The sequence below is a fragment of the Sceloporus occidentalis genome, unplaced genomic scaffold (genome assembly GCF_023333645.1).
Source record: "Sceloporus occidentalis isolate IW3139 unplaced genomic scaffold, rSceOcc1.0.p SCAF_7, whole genome shotgun sequence".
NCBI lineage: Eukaryota > Metazoa > Chordata > Lepidosauria > Squamata > Phrynosomatidae > Sceloporus > Sceloporus occidentalis.
The window spans coordinates 75,373,992-75,397,310 of record NW_028316987.1 but is presented as its reverse complement, the minus strand read 5'-3'; the positions used below and the strand labels follow the sequence as shown (position 1 = coordinate 75,397,310).

Here is a 23,319-nt window from a genome sequence, read left to right as displayed (position 1 = left end):
CCAGAGTCCCCAGTGAAGATCTTGAACATTACCTATTGCCTGGAAAATGCCAATAGTTGTATGTGGTCCGTTTAGCAAAGAACAAACTGTGCCTGCTGCAGAGCTGTGGTCCCTCCTCAGTGCTATAAACAACTGAGCCTGGGGTCTACTACATGGATTGCATAAACTGAATTATGGTTCCTTCACCAAACCATAGTCATAGGCATTAAAGAATAAAACTCACAGTAATCGTGATATGATTCAGAAGTGTGGGTCTCTAAAAATGATCCAGAGCCAGTGTCAGCTTGACCATGACATTCCCAAGTAAGTTGATCAGTAAGAGTCATACAAAAAGTAGAATTCTGTATTGGTGGAATATCACAGAGAATTTGAAAATGAAGTCAGTATCAGAATTGATAGGACCAGCAACCAGATCTCTCTCTCTCTCTCTCTTTCTGTGTGTGTGTGTGTGTGTGTGTGTGTGTGTGTGTGTGAGAGAGAGAGAGAGAGAGAGAGAGAGAGAATAGTATTTCTTGATAACAATAGTGTATTTAAAGCATCATGGTTTCCCTTCCTCCCCGTGAGAACTCACCCAACATGTTGAGGACTGGCCAGCTGGCTCACAAGCAGACCAAATTAGCTACATCCATTCTCCTTGTCTCTTCTCTTGCACCTGAATCCCCTTTTCCCTTCAGTGAACATGCCCAGATTAGCTCTTGGCAGTAATTCTACATTTTCTTATCCCAAGCCTGCTAAAGAACATGCCTTAGCCAACAGTTCAAGAAAACCAATCCACAAGAGTAGCTGTTGACATGGGAAGCAACAAGAACATAGCTCAGCCATTCAGCCCAGTTATAAAGTAAAAGATGGAAACATGACTGGGGCATACCCTCTGCAGAAATAAGAGAATGATTGCATAATATTTTTAAACAATCTAATATCTGTCTTCAGAAAGCAATTTCCATCTAGAAGCAATCAACAATGTACTTTCGGGCATACTAGAGGAAAGTTTGGAAACAGCTTCTTATTCAGAATAAGACTGTAATGCAAGATTTGGGGAATAGGATGTCTCTGTCAATAAAGATCCCATGAATGCAAGCTGTACCTGAAATGGTAGGAGACCAGGCACTAAGAACTCTGGGAAATGTTTCTGAGGTGTACATATGGACATTAGTCACCTTGGGTACCTGGATCTTTACAAGGGTTCTTCTGAGACTTCAGCAATGTTCTAGGCGCAAGAGTCCTGGAACATGTAGTATCTAGGTGCTCTGCAGAAACTACACTTCCCTGGGGTCATGGCATCAGAATTATTCACTGTCGACTTAAAGATGTAAGGGAGAGAGGAACCACTTTTATTTTAATTTTGAGCTGGGGAAGAACTTTTGAGGAACATGCTACCTATTTCACCATGCAGACAACCCAGATTGTATTCTGTAGTGCAGCTGGAGAAGATTTACTCTAAACCAGATTAACTACAAATGGCATCATCAGCATCCACTGGCATCATGTGTGTGTGTGGGGGTACGGCCTGCACTGGGTGACACCCCAAAAGAGGGGTGACACCCAGCATCAGGCACTCCTCCCACTGTGCTCCTCCTGCCTTAGATGTGCCATGGTGAAGGAGAGGGCTTTGTGCACCTCTCCCAGTTTTCCCACGATGGTAGAAGCCTCAAGGAGGCCTCCACCACCATGGTGAAGTAGAGAGCGAAGCATAACCTTTTGCAGCTGCCACCCACCCTCCAGCAGCTCCCCTGCAGCAGGTGACACCAGACATGGAGATGCCACTGTCAACATCAGCCTATCTTCTGGGCTGCACCCCTTTTCCAAACTTTAGCTTGAACAAGACATGGAATCCACAGCAGGCTACGTAGATAGCAGAAGGCTCATTTCTCAGTTCTGTCCACTTGAGTTTAAAGAGAAGAAAATTAAATTAGCTTCAGTCCACAAGATTGCTAAGAAAGCAAAATAGGACCCTGCCTTTGATCCTGCTGGGGTGATACCACACCCCAAATTGTCCATGATTGATCTGCTTTAGGGTTGCCCATGTCACTATTCATTCTTGATGGGACAGTAGAATTTCATTTGCAACATCCTTGGTCTGGTGATAAAATACACCACTGGTTATCCTTGGTAGCACAGCCAAGATTCTACAATGTCCTTCAGTGTGTTTCTGGGCATGTATTTTTGGCTCCAGTAACAACACTTTCCACCACACCTCCCATCCAGTAGTTAAAAGATTGATTCAGAACACCAAAGATTTATTCTTGTTGCAATCAAATGCCATTTTCTACATATGGTTACCAGCTATAAATTTATTCACACAATATTAACACTGACTCACTCTTTTCTCCATATCCCCTCCACTCTTCCACTTCATCAAGCATAATCAGCATAATTAATGCAAATCTGCTAGTTTATTTGACACATTGTTCAATGTGACATATTTTAATATTAAACACAGAAGGCATGCATCCTTTCTCTAACTGAGAACAACAACAAAAATCCAGGCTTAGAATTAAGTCTATAAATTCCCATTAGCAATAAATACTAGCAGTTTGTACTATAATGCAGAGTAAAATAGATTTTCAATGCAGTAAGCAAACAATAATAATAATACATCTTTCCATTTGTTTCTATTTATTTTGTTAGCATTTTATACCACTCTGTTTGTGTCCACCTATATTATAAAGAAAGTGATAAAAATTCTTTAATCCTTACAAGTTTCTTGTTTTGTTTATTTTTCCTGGAAATAAACAAGGTGTTTCAAATAATCTCGTGGTGCTCTCCCCTGTATTTATTTCACAGGTCTCTTTCAATTGACTCAGTGACCTTTCATGCTTTGAATAACTATATCACGACACTGATTCAAACCTCACCTCTGACTCTCTAAACAACCTCCTCTTTGGATTGTAAGAGCTAGTGCAGACTTTGTTCACAGTATCACAGTTGCCAAAATTAGAGATCCTTCTTTTGCCTATAAAAGGAACTTGTTGATGTATGGGAAACACTTACTGCTATTCTTCCCCTCCTAAACTTTTCCATCTTTGTACTGGAAGTGAAGTCCGAGCAGGGCATATACAATGCAAACTTGTGATTCACAAAATTCTTTGATATTATTTTTTATCAGGATAGCAACTTTGTTATAAAAACCACTGATACTTGCACATATCTTTAAAAAAATAATACACTTGTGATTCTGACTGTGAAAGAAAATACTCCGAACAAGAGAAGTTCTCTTAGTAAAAATACTAATATCTTTTTCAATCTCTCTTTCAACGCTACGCTAGAACAAAGCATGAGTCAGATAATAAGCCTTCCTCCCCATTAATGTTATCATTCAAAATTTGCTGATCATTCAAATTAGGAGCTAGGGTGGGGAAGCAGGGGAGGAGAAAGAGGAGGAAAAAAACAAGCAAGAAAAGAATGTACGCATGCCATTTCAAGGAGCCCAGATCACTGATTCACTTCTTACTCTCAAGAAAACAATGCAATGTAAATTTCAACACCTCCCATTACAGTACAGACAAGGCAAGGTGAAAAAGAAACGTTTTTTACCTAATTGCAGGATACCAGAGGTAAGTCAGGAGGCAAGCTTAAAGAATGTTCCACCAAAGTCTTTAGTGTAAAACAAAATTGTTTTACAATCCAGGCAGGTAAAACTCTTTCCATGCCTCTACTGCACCTTCTGAAGCCCACTTTTCAAAGGACGCATCCCCACTTGCATAAAAGCCACGTCTAGCTTATGGAACTTTGAACGGCTACAAGTTACATTCACTGTCTGAACATGCTTCCCTAAGCATGACATCATCCATCTCCATAGCTACTTTAACCCCACCTGCCGACACCAGTGGGGTAACCTGTCAGCTTCAGACAACACCATACATTTTAAGCATTTGTTCTGAGTAAATGTTTAACACTCCTGTTTCTAGGCATGCCGACCTCCCTCAAGTTAAACTCACCATTAAAAACAGAATGCACATTTATTTGCTTTGGAAGACAAGCCAGCTCAGGAACTGTATATGGTCATTTCCTTTAAACATTCTGCTAAGGAACATATTGTAACTACGTAGCTTTTCTCTGCTCTACAGTGGAAAACGCATAAGTTACATGGAGTTTGCAAACACACCCACACATACACCAAAAAAAGTCTAGTGATTAGGAAGTTTTAATATTTCAGCTTCAGCCAGTTCATTGTTTTCCTGTGCAAGGATTTTTTATCTCTCTTTTTTAAAGCAAACCCATAATCCCCTTTGGGTAGCACAACCTGTAAAACTGGTTTCTCCTTGAAGCTTTCTCCCCATTTTAGTTGGAAGGAATTCAGCTCTTTTTAACAGCTTTTCACTGCAAGCATTATTTCCATTTTGCAGAGCCTTTTCTTTGCCTTGAATATTTTTCCTTCTGTACTTCTTCTCCTGCTAACTGCCGTTGGTGCCAAAAAAAACAACACCAAAAAACAAAAACAAACAGACAGCAAAGTAATAGATCCAGAACCTGGAGAAGTTACCTTTATAAAGTAATTAATTAGCATTACATGGAGGACAGGGAGTCTTGAAATGTCTCATCCATGGCATACTCATGAGTCAGGATCGACCTGAAGGTGGTTAACAACAAGAAGCCAAAGCAAAAATAGTGAGTTGCCATTGCAGTCCCACTTTTTAAAAGTAACTGTTTCCTTGACATCCAAAAATATCAAAAAGAGTTATTTTTAGTTAGTGTTACACAATGGCCAGTGTAACAATACACACACCAATAGTCACAGCAAACACACACCTGTAATTATAAAAGTACAAACACACTTATACCAGTAAAGTCAAGGTACTGACACAATCAAAATGTAACTTTTCACACACACAAAGCTCTAGTTTTTCATACACACACAAAAAAGAAGAACCTATTAACAGTAACTCATTATCTGTCCTTATTTCCAAAGTCTGGGCAGAAAAGTATAATGCTGTGGACCTACCTCAAGCCAGAGAACTTGGCAACTCCCTGCAAAGCTTCAGGGACTTTCTTCGGGAATTCCAACCTCTCTTTTTTTATGCGTCCCTTCCAGTAAACAGTGGTTCTCATTTGTGCTTCAGTATTATAAACGTTCAAAGTTTCCAAGCATGCTGAAAGTTGAGGTTTCCCCTCTCCCAAGGGAAGGGGGAAAAAGAGCCAAAAATCACCTGGTGATATTCCACTCAAGCAACACAACTTCTGGAGTTGTGATAGTTTTCCTGTTATCCCTTTTAGAAAGATCTGACAGATCCTTCCCCAGGTTTGTGGAGGATAGTTTTGCAATAAGAGCCACACCTGCCCAGCCTATTGTTTGTATCATAATAGTGCCTAGAGGCTGATGTTTAGATAAGGGTTCCTCTACCGGATACTGACTATAAATGCCTATTAGAAATGCTTTTTCTTCCTTAGTGAGTTAAAGCCTTACATGTAAAAGTCAATACAGATTTTCATTATCACCCAAGTGCTGTAGTGAAACCAGCCCAACGCAGGGTTGAAAACACTGGGAATTTTGAAGTAGGGATGACCTCCAGACTTCAGTACTTCAGACTACAGTACAGCAAGTCATCCATATCCATGGATTCAAGCATCCACGGCTTTAAAATATTTTTTAAACTATATAAATTCCAAAAAGCAAATCTTGATTTTGCCATTTTATATAAGGAGCACAATGTTACTATGCCACTGTATTTAATCAGACTTGAGCATCTATGGATTTTTGTATCGATGGTAGGTCATAGAACCAAACCCCAATGGATACTAAGGGCCACCATACTTTATTTCAACTTCCTCCAGTTGTCAGACAAACTATTTTGGAGTGGTGTTGTCTTGAAAGTGCAATTAAGAACCGTTACATTTACAAAAGAACTGTTCCTGGTGGAGACAAAAATTGCTAGAACTGATTTGCTAACTTTTGAACTCTCCTTGGAGGTATGGCTATGTGTACTATCACAATAAGCAGCAGCATTTATACAAAAGCTACTATACCACTGTGAGCATTGCACAGGTTCTGTGGATTCCTTTCTAAAAGCACCTCACTCAAATAAAGTCCACATGACTGCTTATAAAAATTGAAGAAACTTCAGGAGTAGCCTGTCCGTGTATTTTCAGTTTCTCAGGATCATGGCCAAAACTCTTTAATAGGCTACAGGTGTAAGGAAAGATGAAAAATATGGGAAGATCCTAGCTGTAATTCCTTCAGGCAGCTTCCCAGAGGGATCACAATAGATATGATTATATCCCAATACAGCATTCAGAAGAAAAAAAGGGTGAGGTCCTGGACAAGTTTCTTAAGGTCAACCCACACACAAAGGCTACAAAGATACAATAATAATAATAATAATAATAACAACAACAACAACAACAACAACAACTTTATTACGGCCATTTGGCCAGCACAACTACAAAGATACAAAACACATCAGAATGAGTCACTGGGAATCTTATGATCATAAAGCTGATCTTCAGCAGTGATTCCAAACGAAAAATCTAGTATTTTCTAGAATCTGCTTGCAAATATCCAAACCCATCCTTTCCTCCTTTTCATTACTTCATAAGATTTAGTATTTTGAGATGCTGTTTTCAGGACTGAGATACTTATTGCACAAGGCCATAAAGCACAATAGCACTGGGATAATTTCACTTGGCATCTCTCACATGACACCTCAGTTCTTCCAAGGTTGCAGTATGAGAGATCATTTGAAAAGCATTTTTTTAAAAACAAAAAAAAATCTATTAATGACCACCTTTCTCACTTTTGTTGTGTTATATGAAGTGTTGTGCAAAAGTTTAACTGTGCTTTTATGCTGAGTTTGGGGACGGTCTAATGGACATGCTTTGGGTGGGGGAAACATAACAATAAAGCCAAAGATGAGTGGCTTTCAGCCCTCCAACACAGTTCTCATCTTTGTGTATATGTTTTTGCATGTTCACATATGTGCCATGTCTCTGTCTGCAACAGACAGTTCTCTCTGCCCCCACCTAAAAGGAGACACTAGTCCTTTGCAAGCTTCCTCAGTCAACATGCATGCAAATTTCCCCACCACCACCGCCACATTCACTGCTTTGGGGAAGCTCTGGTGACTAGGTTGTGGGGTGAACAATACTGTAACTGCATGGTGTCTTATATGTGTGTGTGTGGGGGGGGGGGGAGAATCTGTGTATATGTGTGTGCCTAACAATGAAACAGGGTGGGCAGGTGTGTGCAGTGATGCTTTAGTGCAAACAGCCACTTTCATCATGAAATGGTTCTCAGGATGTGCAACAACAGAGTTTCACTGAAAAACACAATAATACAAGGAGAAAACCTTGTGTTATAAGGCCCTGAATCCCCACAGCAGACTTGTAAAAACACTACCTATTTTGTTCCAACCTTATGACAAAACTAAACATTGTGAGACAACTGTCCATGTGTCTGCCTCCCTCCATCAGGCAGTGGGCAAGGTTTCATTTTATGTACAGAATCTGTTTTATGTGCAAAATCCAACTGGACTGGCTGCTAAAACTTATTTTAATACTGGAAGTATTTTGGGGGCTGTTTCAAAATAGGTTGTGTGGAATCAACAGTTTTCTCCTTCAGTGGAGGGGAATAATTACAGGGGCTCACAAAGAACTTCTAGGGGCAGATTCCCCACAGCATCTCTCAATCTGGAGAGGAATTACTTACTATATATACTCATGGAACCATCTTCTAATGAAAAGCAAGAGTGTAATCTCTCCTGGAAGCATTGCCCGCCCCCTGCCCCCCCCCAATCCATCCAGCCTTTAGGGTGAGCACAGACAGTTATGTCTGCTGGAATTTTTTAAGTTGTTTGGCTTTGCTCTCCTTACTTCATCCTTTAGATCCTTTGTTACATGCCCCTATGTTTTACCCCTGACTTATCCATGAGTCATATCAAAATTCATAATTTTGGTCCCCAAACCTACCCTCAATTTATATATGAGGTTTACTTATAGTTGAGTAAATGCAGTATGTGAAAATCAACTTCTTGGGGAGGTGAAGAAAACCCAACCTATAATTCTTCAGAATTTAAGCTGTTTCCCACCCAAATCAACTGTTCTGGATAACCAGAAGTGGGCTAGGAGTATGGGAAAGGAGGGTTCAGTATGGCTCCCACTACGTACAGGACAGACTGTAGGCATATTTCTTGAAGTGTGGAAAATATTATTGTTGCTTATAATGCTGTACATGCAATATCTCTCTCTCTCTCTCTCTCTCTCTCTCACACACACACACACACACACATATATAGCAAGTAAGTGTGGTGTAGTGGTTTGAGTGTTGGATTACAATTTTGGAGACTAGGGTTCGATTCTCAGCTTGGCCATGAAACCCACTGGGCGACCTTGGGTAGGTCACACTCTCTCAGCCTCAGGGGAAGGCAATGGCAAACCTCCTCTGAAATAATCTTGACAAGCAATCCCCATGATAGGTTTGTCTGAGGGTTTCCAGAAGTCAGAATCGACTTGTATAAGTAAGAGCCCTGGTGGTGCAGTCATTCACTCATAAACCACAAGGTTGTGAGTTCAATAACAGTCAGGAGCTCAGGGTTGACTCAGACTGGCATCCTTCCATAGGTTGCTAAAATGAGTACCCAGCTTGTTGGGGGCAATAAAATTGCACATTGTAAACCACTTATGGAGTGCTTAAGTGCACTGATAAACGGTATAGAAATGTACTTGCTATTGCTTACTGTTGAAGGCACACAACAACAAACCTGCAATGTTATGACAGATGAAAAATCAAACGTGACTAATTATATGAGAGCTTGTCATGAAAAAAAATCTCACACAGAACAATTGTTTTTTAAACTGTCTTTAAATACATCTCTACTTATGGGGAGAAATGGTACAAAACAAACATGCCATGAACACAGCCTGAGAACCTTTGAGGAATTGCATTGCTCTGATGTTTACATGCTCATTATACACAGAGTTTAGGCCTGATTATGAACAAAACATACAAACAGGAGGTTTACTTTTGACACCATGCATGCATGTTTACACAGAAGTAAGCCTCACTGAAAACCAGTAGGACTGACTCCCAAGAAAGCAAGCTTGTGACTGTGATCTTAATAAATTAGCAAGTGTGACACATTTTAAAACAAACAGCAAACACAGTTACTGCATTCTTTCTGTAGTTTATTGGCTCCAGAAAGATCAAATTGCCAAATGTATAGAGTGTCCCTGCAGTAGTCTGTTCAAACTTGGCTTGCAAATATCTTCACCATTGGAACCAAATATTTACATGACTCAGGAAAGATCTAATCTCAAAAGAGTCTCTTTTAAAGAAAAGCAATTTGTGCATTATCTTCACCTTGCACCCTGCATTCTCCACACAGAAACTAATGTTCATTGTAAAGATAACAAGCACAATCAATAAAGCACCAAGGGAAGCATCTAGAGATCTTGATGTTTAAGAGGAAAGAGAGCCATTAGCAGAGATTCAAAAACTTACTGCTTTGGATTAGTGGCCCTGCTGCCACGGGGAATTCTGAGACTTACAGTCCAAAAAGTAACTTTCCTTGTTTAAAGTCATTAGTAGTAGGTAGAAATTTGCAATAGTGGGTATGAAACAAGAATTTTGAGTTCAGTGTAACTACTTTGGGACACCCAAGTGTGACACATGCATTTCCTGCAGCATATGTAATACCTCTCAACATTGCATCTGAGGAAGTAGGTAAGTTTAAATAGGATAACATGTCTGGGAAACCTTGTTTTTAATTTTCAAATCTCCATTTTCTCAGATGTGTGTGTATTAGTTTTTTTTTCTTATGTTACATAGGATATCATCATCATCATCATCATCATCATCACATAATGCTTGCTGAAATAAATGTTAGCATACCGCCAGTGTTTCCCATGAGAATTATAAAATGAGGCGCTGTTCTCAAGAAAGCCTTTCTTCCATGTAAAATATAATCTCTTTCACAATATCACTTTTACAGAACTCTGGCACCGCACTAATAAGGCAATGTGCATCCTCTGGAATCTTGGGATTTGTAGTTTGGTGAGGCACTAGAGCACTCTTGCTGAGATTTCAGACTACCTCACTACATTCTAAAAAATGGAGTCCTTACAGATGAAATAGTATCAAATGGTTAAAATGATGTAGTGTTCAAATTACCTAATGTCTCAACACTTGAACTGTACTCATGTGCCTCTCTCAAAGGTCAACCTCATTTGGGTGTCAGAGTCATAGAGCTAGAAGGGGCCTCATAGGCTATCCAACCCCCTGCTCAATGCAGGATCTCCAGCTAAAGCATCCCCAGCAGGCAGCTGCCCAACTATCTGTTGTAGACATCCAGAGGAGGAGACCCCACCACCTCTCTAGTTAACTGGTTCCATTGCCAAACTACTTACTATAAAGAGGTTCCTTCTAATTTTCAATAAAATCTACTCTCTTGTAATTTAAAACCAGTAGTCCTACCCTCTGGGACAGCAAACAACAAGCTTGCCCCTTCCTTTCTGTGACAACCCCTCAGGTATTTCAAGGGTAAAATCATGTCTCCTCTCTTCTCTTCACCAAGATGAACACACCCAGATCCATCAACCTTTCCTCATATGTTTTGTTCTTCACATCTCTTATCATCCTTGTTGCCCTTCTCTGAAGCTGCTTCAACCTGTCTATATCGTTCTTAAAATGAGACACTTGGAATGGAATGCAATACTCCAGATGAGGCCTGACCAGCACACAATATAATGGTACTATTACTTCCCTCGACTTGGAAACAATACTTTTATGCAGGGAGGATTGTATTTGCCTTCCTTGCTGCAGCATCACAATCCTGGTTCATGTTCAGTATGATCAACAATAATCCCATGGTCAGCTGAGATCAGACTGTCCTGCAAGAAGATAAAGCCTTTTCTGTGACTGGCCTGAAGTTATGTAATACCTCAGGAGCCATATTTTTTTCTTTTTTTATCATCTATCATGAGTGTTTAACTGGGTTCAGTTTCTCAGGCTGACCCTTCCCCAAATGATCGCTGACATGGTTTGGCTGGAAGGAGAGCAGACTGACAATTCTCAGGTGTGTGCATGAGGAACGTTTTCTTACTCTCCACCCCACATTTTCTTCTTTTCATTAAAAAGAAATGCATTTTTTGTTATAAAAGCTACTGTCTTTGTTATTAAAAAAGAAACAAGATATTTTTGGGGGGGGGGGGGGAGAGAAAATGGTCCAAAATAATGTTAGAAGCCTCCCCTGACTCTGAGTGAACATGGGGAATCCTTACCTTCCCTTTCAATCGCTTCAGCCCCCATTCCAAATCAATTGCTCCTCTGATTTTGTTTCTCTTTCAGGTGTCAGCTAAAATACCTTCTCAAATTTGGCCCCAACTCAAAATTAAAATGCAGTTAGCTCAGACTTAAGGCTCCTTTGAGAGAGAGGCTATGTGTCACTATACTGGACCACACAGTTGGCAGGGAATAAAACACGGGGCCTTTCACACTACACAATTACAAAGCTATCATTCCACTTCAATTGCCATGACAACATCCAGTAGAATCTTGGTATTTGCAGTTTAAAAGAGGAGTATTTAGAATTCTTAGCCAAATTGCTCTAGTGCCTCACCAGCTACAAACCCCAGATTCCACAGGATAGGACCATGGCAGTTAAAATGGAATCACAGTGCTATAGTTGTGTAGTGTGAAATGGCCCAAATGTCACAACTTGTTCAATGTACATGCCTTACATGTCCAATGGTCATAGATTCCTTAAGAGCTGTAGCTTTTAAATAAGGAATGCATATATAAAATCTGATATGCCTACTCCCAGACACTTGCATTTTATCTGGACTTAACTTTACATGTATTGGTGAGGCGGGCATGCCAAGTGGGATATGACATGATGTATATGCTTGCTCCCTGCTACATATCCCACACGTAGGGTTGCCATATCCCGCTGGGGGGCGGGACAATCCCGGTTTGGGCGGTGCCGTCCCGGTCCCGGTCCGGCGCCCAAACCGGGACGGCCCCGCCCACCGCGGCCACCTCAGCCCCCGTGGAGGCTCCAAGGCCTTGCTGAGGCCTGGGAGGGCTCTCCGCGGTTGGAGCTCCAGCCGCGGACACACTCCCTCCCGGGCCCCAGCGAGGCCTTGGAGGCAGCTCCGCGGTCGGAGCTCCGGCCGCGGGGTCCTCCAAGGCCTGCGCGAGGCCAGGGAGGAGGAGGAGGCCGCTTCCCACCGCAGCGATCACCGCGATGAGGAGCGGCCCCCGCCTTCTTCCCGGCCTGGGAGCCAGGCCCAGGCTTGCTCCTAAGCCGGGGAGGAAGCGGAGACTGCTCCCATCGCGGCAATCGCCACGATGGGAGCCGGCCTCTGCCTCCTTCCCGGCCTGGAAGCCAGGCCCAGGCTTGCTCCTAAGCCGGGGAGGAAGCGGAGACTGCTCCCATCGTGGCGATCGCCGCATGGGAGCTGGCCTCCGCCTCCTTCCCGGCCTGGGAGGAAGCCTGAGCTGGCGATCGCGGAGCCCTGGAAGGCCTTGCCAGGGGCTTGGGAGACACTATCTCCCAAGGCCCTGGCGAAGCCTTCAAGCGGCTCCGCGATCGCGGAGTCCTCCAAGGCCTCGCTGGGGCCTGCGAGACACTGTCTCCCAGGCCCCAGCGAGGCATTGGACAATGTTTTAAAATGTAGGACCTTTTTTTTTAATTTCCTGGCCAGGAATTTTTTTTAAAAAAAGGTCCTACATTTTAAAACACTGTCCTACATTTGTCCCGGTTTGGAGGTCCTTGGGGATGGCAACCCTACCCACACGCAGAGTGTGTTGCAGTGGTTAGAGTGTTACACAAGGGTTTGGAAGATCTAGATTTTAGCCCATACTCAGCTTGACCCCATGACTGTTTTGAAGTGGGTAGGAAAAGAGCCTTATATGCTCACAGGGAAAAAGGATATAAACATAGTACCTATAAATAAATACATTTAATATCTGATCTTGCCCTAAATTTCCTTCTCATTATGCCTTTGGTTTGCTCTTATTTTAATCCTGAATGCTGTCACAAGCCCAGTGGACAGAAGGCTCAAAAATATATCAAATAATTAACTGAATAAATAGTTGTAAAAATAGGTTTTAAAATAAAACATATAGACAGAATCATCTCCATTGTGACCATTTTCATCAGCATCAGTGCACCTGTGTTTGCATTTTCTGTGTCTATAATTTAAATTGCATTAACTTGGAAATGTTTTTCCAGTTAAACAAAAGCCTATATTTGTCTTCCACTTTTTCATCCCTCTATTCATAATGATATATTCCATACTCAAGTGCCAAAACACACTGCAGAAATAATTCAATTTGGCACTGCTTTAATGGCCATGGCTAAAATGCTAGGGAATTCTGAGCACTATAGTTTTGTGAAATATTTAGCCTTCTCTGTCAGAGCCCTGTGCCACAAGAAACTATAGTTCACAGGATTTTTATCACTGAACCAGGACAGATAAAATGGTCTCAAAATGAATTATTTCTGCAGTGTGTTTTAGACCCCAAAACATTGGTAGAGTCAACTATGCAGATTTTCTTTGACTGCATTTTTCTAAATGCAGAGGAAAAGAAAAAACAGATCTCATTCTGCAGTCCTGAAATCTTTTGAAGATATTTGCAATAACAGACTCTTTGAAATCTGGGCTGGTCAAGAATCTCTGTTTTACATTAAAACATAATCACACTTTGACACCAACAGTATCTGCTAAGCCCTCACCAGTAAGACAGCTCACATAAACAGCTGGGTGCTAAAACAGATACATTAAACAAGTAAAGCTAAATCAAATTATTGAAAGGGAATTTGAACCATCAGGGAATATTTTAATTGTTCTAAGATCAAATGGCATATTTGTGTGCTTTATTTGAATTACACCTGGAATTCAACAGAAAAGCAATGCAGCTCTTAAAACAACTGTGTATGTTTGGCTTTTATTATCAAGTGCCATACTGGTTCCTGACCACCATCAAAGGAAGTGCTATCTAAAATGCATGACTGTGGGTTAGCCTAGAGATAGGTTCATCATTTGGCAACCCATAATTAACAGCAAATATTTCCCTGTTACTTATGGGTTGCCAACTAATGAATGTACAAGAAATTACTTCAGTAAAAGAATTTCAGGAGCTACTAGGGCTAGAACTGTGAACCATAACTCATCTAGTAAACCATAGCTCTGAACTTCAGAAGGTCCTCCACATTTGTTGGGATTAGGGGTGTAGGGCATAAAAAACCCACAAAAAATTAATTTAACCTGAGGAAACACCTCTCTAGGAACCTCTTGCTCCTCTAGGCCAACATCAGGCAGAAATTGACCGCAGAATTGCACTAGAGGACCTACAAATTCCTAGAAAAGTGTTTTCTCTAAGAATCTCTAGGTCTTCCAGTGTGGTCTCTATGGAGAACTTCATGATGGAGAACCTAGAAATTCCTGGAGATAACATATTAATCAAATCCACAAAAGTCACAGCTGCAAATGTGGAGAGCCAACTGTATTTGTTTGTGTTTGTTTGCTCTAGTTTTTGTCTTATCCCTGGTTGTAGTTGCCTCTGGAAATGCAGCAACTATCACAGGCCCCATTCAGACTGGTATAAAAGACGTGGAAGGAACCGGGCTGATCCGGATGCCCCTCCCCCGAATTGCTCCATTAGCAAGTGCCCACTACAAATTTGAAATCGAATGCATTTTGATCTGCAAATTAGAAATCGAATGCATTCTGTGTCTGCTGGCGAGGTGGACGCTGCCAATCAAGCTATCGTCATGGTGACGTTTGCAGGGCATCGGGGAAAGTGTCCTCCCTTTTTAAAGAGCCAGGCACAGGGGTTTCAGCGGCTGAAGCAGGGAGAGAGATGCCTCTCTCTCTTTCTCTCTTTTTATAAACCTGTGGGCTTTTGGGTCAGATCTGCCCCTGTCCCAGGCAAAGGATGGGATTGCCATGCATTTTTTTTATGCTTTTAAAAGCAACATTAGCTTTCCCTTTGCTTCCCTTGCTGTATCTGCTCAAGAAGACAAATCATGCGCATATTTGCTCAAAAAAAATTGTTAAAAATGTAACATTGATTGTTTGCAACATTTGTAGCTTCCCCCTCTGCAGAAAGCAAGGAGATCCAAGGATATAAAATGCAAGCCCAGCTCTATCTGCCTCTGGAATACAAACAATATTTGCTCAAAAAAAAATTGTTTGAATTTGAAAAGGGGGGGGGGGGGTTGCCTGACGTGAGCTCCGTTCGTGACCTGAATTTTTTCCTCCTGCAAGGGAAGGAATGCCCAGCGACAGAGGGCTTTGGGCAGGGGATGCAGGGAAAAGAGGCTCCTAAAGAATGCCTTCCCTTGCTCCCTTCTTCCCAGGGCTCTTTCCTCCTCCCCCTCCCCTCCGATGAGGGGAGGAAATGCCTTGCCCTTTGCCCACCCTCTGACCTAAATCCCTCCCTCAATTTGCCTCGATCGTGATCGAGGCCAAGTTCTCATTCCCAGGACCCGGGGTTTTCCAAAAGAAACGGTATTTGTGCCGATTTCAAAAACACCGCGCTAGGGGCCATTTACCACAGAACAGGTGTGCAAGCCTCGGATTCGCTTGTGTGAGATTCGGGGTGAGTATGAACTTCACGTGATTGAATCGGTTTGAGAACCGATTTTTTTTGGTAGTGTGAATGGGCCCATAGTATGATATAATTCAGATATTACACCACAACACAGTTTTGAAAATTCACTTCAAAGCATGCTCATTCTGGTTTTCCAGGAACTCAACAGAGCTTGGAGCATTATTTTTGTTATGTCAGTTACTAATATATTAATTAATTAGTCAGTAATTAATGTCCTACTTCTTAGCAACAGTGAACTAGTCCTACTATTAATTGTTGTTAACTCTCCTGAAGTCGATCCTCATTCATGTAATGCTACTTCAAAAATTGAAAAATGGTCCCATTCGTCCCCAATGAACATCAAATCCCAGTATTTTAGAATTATAGAGTAGATTTTGCCCAACACATTTTTAAAAAAAGGAATGTGATTACCAGTTGTATTACTTTGTAAAACAAAAAGGGAGGCTTGCCGGCGCCTCCCCCCCCCCCCCGGAGGGAAGTTGCAGCCACCAAACCGTGTGGCTTCCCTGCGGAGAAAAATGAACCCGTGAAAAGTGGATTCTTTTTGTGCCACGCTTGTGACGCCCGAGTGTGCCAATGCCGCACTCAGGACGTCACAATGGCGGCGCGACATGTGGATGCTATGCGTCCATCATGTCACATTGTGACACCGCTGCACCGTATGAGGGTTAAGGACCGTGCAGTTGCTGCGCAGTCCCTTAACCCTAGTACGCCGCCAGCACGGCGCATTTGGCCTGTCTGGACCAAGCCAATATAATTATGTCCTTGTTACTCGTAAAAAGTAACATCACATGCAACATTATTACTTGTAATGTTTTGCTTTCAAGCTTTGGCACCCACAAGCCCCTATTTATCACTGCAGACATTTGGCCAAAGCATCATTAAATTTCAAAAACCATACATGTAATAAACTAAGAAGAGATCCATGTCAACTGCATGCTCTGAAAGGAACCTAGACACGATGGATCCAACAAAAGACTCTTGTTGCTACTTCCATATATATATATATATATATATATATATATAATTGTTTGGTTCACTTCCCGCATTGCCTTTAATTATCCATGGCAAATAGCCAAAGACCCTGAGACTCTTACAGTTGGTAATTCTTCATAGGTTGGATACATTCAGGCAGTAATAAATATTTCATCTTCACAACACACTTCAGGTTAAGAATTGGATCGCATCTTTGAATGTTCATCTATTTATTTTTAAGCCTTCCAAATAATTTTTTTAAAATCATTAACAATAATGTGAGGGAGGAAACTAGGCTAAAATATTTCTCTAATATGTTGATTTTGTAAATCTGTTTTCATAAACATACTCACTGCAAACCGCCTCTTTCTTGCCCGCAATTAGAAATGGCACACATCAACCAAAGATGCAGCACGTGATTCTGCTGTTTATTTTCCCAGCACTGAATGGCAAGGTTTATTTTATCCACCTGTTCCAGGGATATCTTATAAGCCCTTGGAGCAGGTAGATAAAATCCAAGTTCTATTTAGAATTTCTGAAAGTATATTGGTTTCGATATCACCACCATCAGTGCCCACTGAGCATAAAGATCTTCATTTAATAATAGCAATAATAGTAAAATATCAGTTCATGATAATGTTGTCACATAATCTAGATGGTAGGTGGCACTGGATTTAGTTGTATCTGAGTGGAATCAGAAGTTCTAGTTTCCTGATTACTGGATTCTCTATGCCTTCAATGACAGATATGCGCATGGACTTTCAGCACAAGAACCATGTTAACAATGTCAATACATGTCTGCTTCTCAAATCCAACAAATCCTTAACAATCCTGTTTGTTTTTCTTACCTGATCTCTTAGTCTTTCCTGGTGGCCCATTATAGCAGTGGCATGATGGGGATATTTCTGTTTTAGATGTTCCAGGAACGCCTCTCTCTTTTTGTCCATATCTGATATTTGCATTCCCAAAATTTCTTTGGAACTCCGAGGGCCTCCTACAGTGTGTCTCCGAGGAATGTTGCGACCTCCCTTTGAACTGGATGTCTGGCTGTTTCCAGAAGCAATGAGTTCCTTAGGCCATAGACAATCGGCATCGTCTAACGAAGCTCCACGCAAATTGCTTTTCCCCTGGTCTGCAAATAAATAATGCAAAGTATTATTATTATTTTTAAAAAGCAAGGTATTTTTTTTAATGTCTCTAAATGGTTGGGCCTATGAGGGAACAAAATTGTACTGTTCAGTCTCTTTTTGAGAAAACCATACAAGGTTGCAGTTTATTCTGTTTAAAGAGAAATATATAGTATTGATTTTAAATGAAATAGCTACTAAAAGTGTAATTTGCATATACTGTATAAAAATAATATGTATTGCTGCATTGAAAATGGACAATTAAGGAAACTTGTCTTTGCTATGCTGTCCTCTATTCTCAAGCAGCAATGGGGAAAGAAGTGGCAGACTTTCTTCTTCTTTAAGGTTGAAAATCTACAGGACATTTTTTTAAAAAATATATTTTTCATCATAACACTCCAATACTTTTTAATGGGACTGTAATGAGTTTTCCTTCAAGATCCAGATGATAAAATTCTTTTCATAAAGTGGAGCTGAAATCCTTAATCTTTTTTTCAGTGTGTTTTCAACATGTTCTGAAACTTCTGTAAAATAACAAGAAAAGCACTTCTCTATTCTCCCTATCCTTCTATTCCCCCCCCCCCCCCCACACACACACACATTTTCAGACTATAGCCTTGGTTTTAAATTTCATGGATCTCGCTTGGATTTTATGCCTCTCCAAGACAGTAGACTGGAAAATATAGTGTCACTTTTTCAATAAACCATTCTTTTGAGAAATGAAATAAAAGCAAGCCTATGCAATGGGGGAGGGGGGAGATAACAGGAAGAAAAGTCAGATAACTCTTACAACTTTAAAAATTCTACTTTGAGGCTTGCCTATTATGGATCTTTGTGGAATGAATAAAAGCATTGCATGGATGCTGGAGGTAACTTATCTGCAGGTAACTGAGTAACACAAATCCCTCAGGGCCCCAAAAAGAAAAATGCATGTTGAAGACATGTTATCCAATACATATGGGAAAAATTGGTCAGTGGACAGCAAAAGGAGAAATGTAAACACTAAAAATGTTTCTCAAGTTTATTCATAACATGATCTGCTATTGATGCACATCTTCAGATCTTCTTAAAATTAATTATTTGTGCAGCCCAATCTTCTGCATAATTATCTTCAGAGCAAGAAGTTGAATTCAATTGGGTTTACTTTTGGAAAAATGTGCACATGATTAGAAATACAGGTTGAGTATCCTGTATCTGAAATGCATGGGAACAGAATCGTTTCAGATTTTAGATTTTAGAATATTTTGCATATGCATAATGAGACATCTTAGAAATGGGAGCCAAGCCTAAATATAAAATTCATTTATGTTTTATATACATCTTATACACATAGCCTAAAGTTAATTTTGCACATGAATTTGGGGTATAATAAACCATCAGAAAAGCAAAGGTGTCACTATCTCAGCCATCTACGATAAAGGTTTTGGATTTTTGAACATTTTGGATTTGGGGATAAGGGATACTTAAACTGTACTGGTTATTCAATGCTTAAATCCAATTGAGCTCTATGGGATTTAAGCCAACTAACTAGCCACCCCACAGCTGATTTATTGTATAATGGTAGCCATGTTTTACCATGTCCGCTTTTTTTAGATGTTAATTTCAGTGAGAATTTCTTCCATATACTGTACAAAAGCTTAGGACTGGAACCATGCAATTTACCTTCTATACAATTATTTGAAAATGGGTTCTGTTTCCACCTAAATGTGCATGGCATTGTAGTCACTGGCAAGAACCCTCTTGATGACAGACGTTTGCATAACCAGCATAAGTACTTTTTTGGACATGGTGCAAGGAGATATGCAGGCTGGGTGGTGTCTAGTGAAGCTCTGTCTCCTGACCCAAATGGCCAGATTGCATTCAGGCACATAAATACACTGGCACAGCTTTATTATTTGAGGATGAGATCAAATAGCATTGCATCTAATGCTGTAGAATGGAGTCCTTGAAAGTTTATGCTAGAATAACTAGTTAATCTTAGAGATGTTATCAGATTTCTTTATTCCTTTTTATACTACACAATTATAGCAATTTGATAGCATTTTACTGCCATGGTTCCAGCCTATGGTGTCTTGGAATTTTTAGTTTGGTGAGATACTTAGACTTCTCTGCTGGAGAGCTCTAGTACAGGTTAAGTCTCCCTTATCCAGAATTCCAAAATCTAAAATATTCCAAACATTTCCACATGAGTGGCTAAGATAGTGACATTTTTGTTTTCTGATCATTCAGTGTACACACATTTTGTTTTATGCACAAAATTACTGAAAATATTGTTTATAAAATATTGTGTATATTGTGCATAAAATTACATTCATACTATGTGGATAAGATATACATGAAGCATAAATGAATTTCATGTTTGAACTTGCGTTCCATTTCCAAGATATCTAATTATGGCCCAAGACAGATGGTCGGGAAGGGGCATGTCCACGGTGATTCTAGGGTTCGGGAGCGCGCAGCAACCACACGCTCCTGAACCCTAGTCCGTACGGACACCACCATCATGGCAGCCTCCCGTCCATATGGGGGCCGCCATGATGACACAAGAGCAGCACCACGTCCACATTTGAGGTGCTGCGCTTGCGTCATTGACGTGACACAGTGCACAGCGGGGCTTGCATGTGCCAAAAAGAACCCACTTTTAGCGGATTCTTTTTGGTGCTGAGGGAGCCCGTGCAATTTGGTTGCTCTGGGCTTCCTCTAGAGGGAAAACGGGCAGCTCCAGGCCGCCCCTCAGAAATCCAAAACATTTCTCATCAACAGTGTTTTAGAACAATGTTACTCAAAATGGTGGTTCTTAGACTGATGCTAGTCCCTGAGCCACTACCAGCTGGTCCCTGGCAGATTTCCCAGAAAGAAAGAAACAATTATAGTCAATGGACATAAATATGATGCTGGTCATTGGCACAATAGAAAAAAAAATAATTGCCAATTCGTCACATCAGATAGCCTGAAAAGTACCATTCCAGAGGATCTCCAAGGCCCATTAGGGCAGATTTTTGAAACTCTGCTTTAGACTGACAGTGGGGGTCCATCTAGCATAATATTTGACCATTTAGTACAGTGTTCTCAACCGTTGGCCCTCCAGATGTTTTAGGCTTTAGTTCCCATAATTCCTGACTATTGACCAAGCTGGCTGAGGCTTCTGGGATCTGAAGTCCAAAAAAAAAATGGAGGAACAAAGGTTGAGAACCACTGATCTAGCACAATATTGCTATTATTTGGTCCATCTGGTCCAGCTAGCATAATATTGACACTACTCAAGCTCTCAGAACTTCACGGGATGCTCTTGTCTCAGTCCCAACACCTTCTCATGCTCACTTGGAGGAAAGATGGAACAGGGCCTTCTTGGTGGCTGCTCACAGGCATTGAGATTCCCTTCCCCTGGAAAGGCTAGGATGGTTCTCTCCTTGCTGTCATTTTGTCAGCAATTGAAAACTACTGTAAGGGATTTTACTGATATGGAGTTTATGGTTTGCTCTGCTTCCCCTCCCTTTCTCTCTCTTGTCTTTTAATGCCTCTGTTTTAAAGAGTTTTAATTCTAGGTACAGCTTATTTAAATCCTAACTTTTTATATGTTTTGCTTCCTCTTTTGTTTTTAATTTCACTTGTTTTAATTTTTGTAAGCTGCCTTGGATCCCAATGCTGGGGGAAAGGGGTAACATAAATGAACAATAACAACATCAGCAGCAATGAAAGTAGCTCTGCCGGTGGTGTTTTGAGGAAGTCTCCGTGGTTTGGGGCAGGTGTCTTTCCTAGCCCTACTGGAGATGCCACAGATTGAATGCCTGCAAGGTATGTAATATACCTTTAAGCCATGGGCTCTTGTCAATGCAACAACCAGAACACGCTAGTGGTTTGCCCTCCAAATGAGAGCTGGAGTAGTGGCTTGAATGTTGGACTAGAACACTGAGAGTCCAGGGTTTGAAATTCCACTCAGCCATGGAAACCCACTGGGTGACCTTGGGCAAGTCATACTCTCTCATCTTCAGAGGAAGGCAATGGCAACTGTACTCTGAACAAACCTTGCCAAGAAACCCCTGTGATATTAGATTTTGGTTGTCAAAAGTCAGAAATGTCTTGAAGACACACAATAACAGCAGCTCTCCAAGTACTAACCAGGCTCAACGCTCCTTAGCTTCTAAAATCAGACAAGATGGGGCATATGTTTAGCATGGGAAAGAAAAAGGTAAAGACTGCCTCCTTATATAGGTATCCCTGGATCAAAAGCCTTTTAAGAAAGAAAATGTTCCTTTGGATTCAGGTATGCTATTTTTCAATGGGCTCAAAGTAAAGACTGAAAGGGTGATTTGCATCTGCTAAAAACTTTTAAAAGCTAGTCAGCATTCCAGACCACTTTATATGAAATTGTTATATGGTTAAGAGATTAGAATATATATGCTGCCACACATTCTGAGGGCCATTGGAGAAAGAAATATTTTCCATGTGAAACATAATTACAAAAACATCCAATCTATATAATTTTTGAATAACCCTGTCTGAAAACACAAGGGGGGAAACCTACCACAGATAAAGTACATATGCAACTATGTCACCCTGCAATATTCAGAGGCAGCCAAGCTTCACACTGAGAGAACAGGATCTGTAAATCATCAAAGAAAAGGCTTACCCTTGGTACTTTAATGTGGAGCATCCTAAATGCAGGGCATTTCCCCCCTCTTTGTTTGCTAAGCTTAGGGTGACAATAGAAACGGCCTATTGGGTAGCCAACAGTGCAGTAATTCAAGTATTAGGTTATATTCACATCTCTTCATTTAAGAACCACAAAGCAAACAGTGCATTATATCAACAAAACCACTGTGAGCACTTCCTTGAGGTCCCCTGGTTATCTGTGTCACAAAAACACAATTGAATGTCCATGTTAACAGCTAGTTTTACTCAGTTGTCTGCAGAGCAACTCAGAAACACCTAATCAAACAGTATGAAAGATTGCTTCAGTTATGGCCTTTTCTCTACAAAAGGGATGGATCTGTAGAAAGTTTGGACTTTTAACTTCCACAATCACTTTCCATTGGCTGTGGCCTCTGGAAATTGAAGTCCATACATCTAACTACATAGATCATGAAAGGATATGGAATGCCTTTAAAGACATGGGAGTGCCAACACATCTGATAGTCCTGATGAGAAATCTGTACTCAGGACAAGAGGGTAGAATCATAGAATAATAGAGTTGGAAGAGACCACAAGGGCCATCCAGTCCAACCCCCTGCCATGCAGGGAATCCCAATCAAAGCATCCCCTATAGATGGCCATTCAGCCTCTGTTTAAAGACCTCTAAGGAAGGAGACTCCACTACACTCTGAGTTTGTTCCACTGTCAAACAGTCCTTACTGTCAGAAAGTTCCTCTTAATGTTGAGGTGGAATCTCTTTTCCTGGAGCTTCCATCCATTGTTCCGGGTCCTAGTCTCTGGAGCAGCAGAAAACAATCTAGTACCCTCCTTAATACGACATCCCTTCAAGTGTGCACAAACAGTGGTCTTGTTTAGATTTTGGTTTCATCAATAGGATCACTAAATGTGCTTTAACACTACACCACCTCTGCCCACATCTCCTATATTTACTCATACCAATATGTCAAAAGCATCTCAAAACTGAATAAATGAAAATGCTGCCTTGCAAATCCCTTGCCAAAACTTTACTATACC

General features: G+C 41.0%; 1 protein-coding gene across 7 annotated transcripts in view; it reads right to left on the bottom strand.

The window, feature by feature from the left end:
• The window catches only part of KIAA1217 (KIAA1217 ortholog), a 502,750-nt gene that overhangs the window by 239,428 nt on the left and 240,003 nt on the right, over positions 1-23,319 (bottom strand). For 4 of the 7 annotated variants that reach the window (XM_089533368.1, XM_089533371.1, XM_089533369.1 and 1 more), the window contains one exon: positions 17,374-17,657. In XM_089533368.1, coding sequence (XP_089389494.1) covers positions 17,374-17,657 — 284 coding nt within the window. Of the gene's footprint in view, positions 1-3,534; positions 3,685-4,942; positions 5,054-17,373; positions 17,658-23,319 lie in introns of those variants that run through there. The other 3 variants (XM_089533372.1, XM_089533374.1, XM_089533373.1) reach the window with 3 other exon arrangements.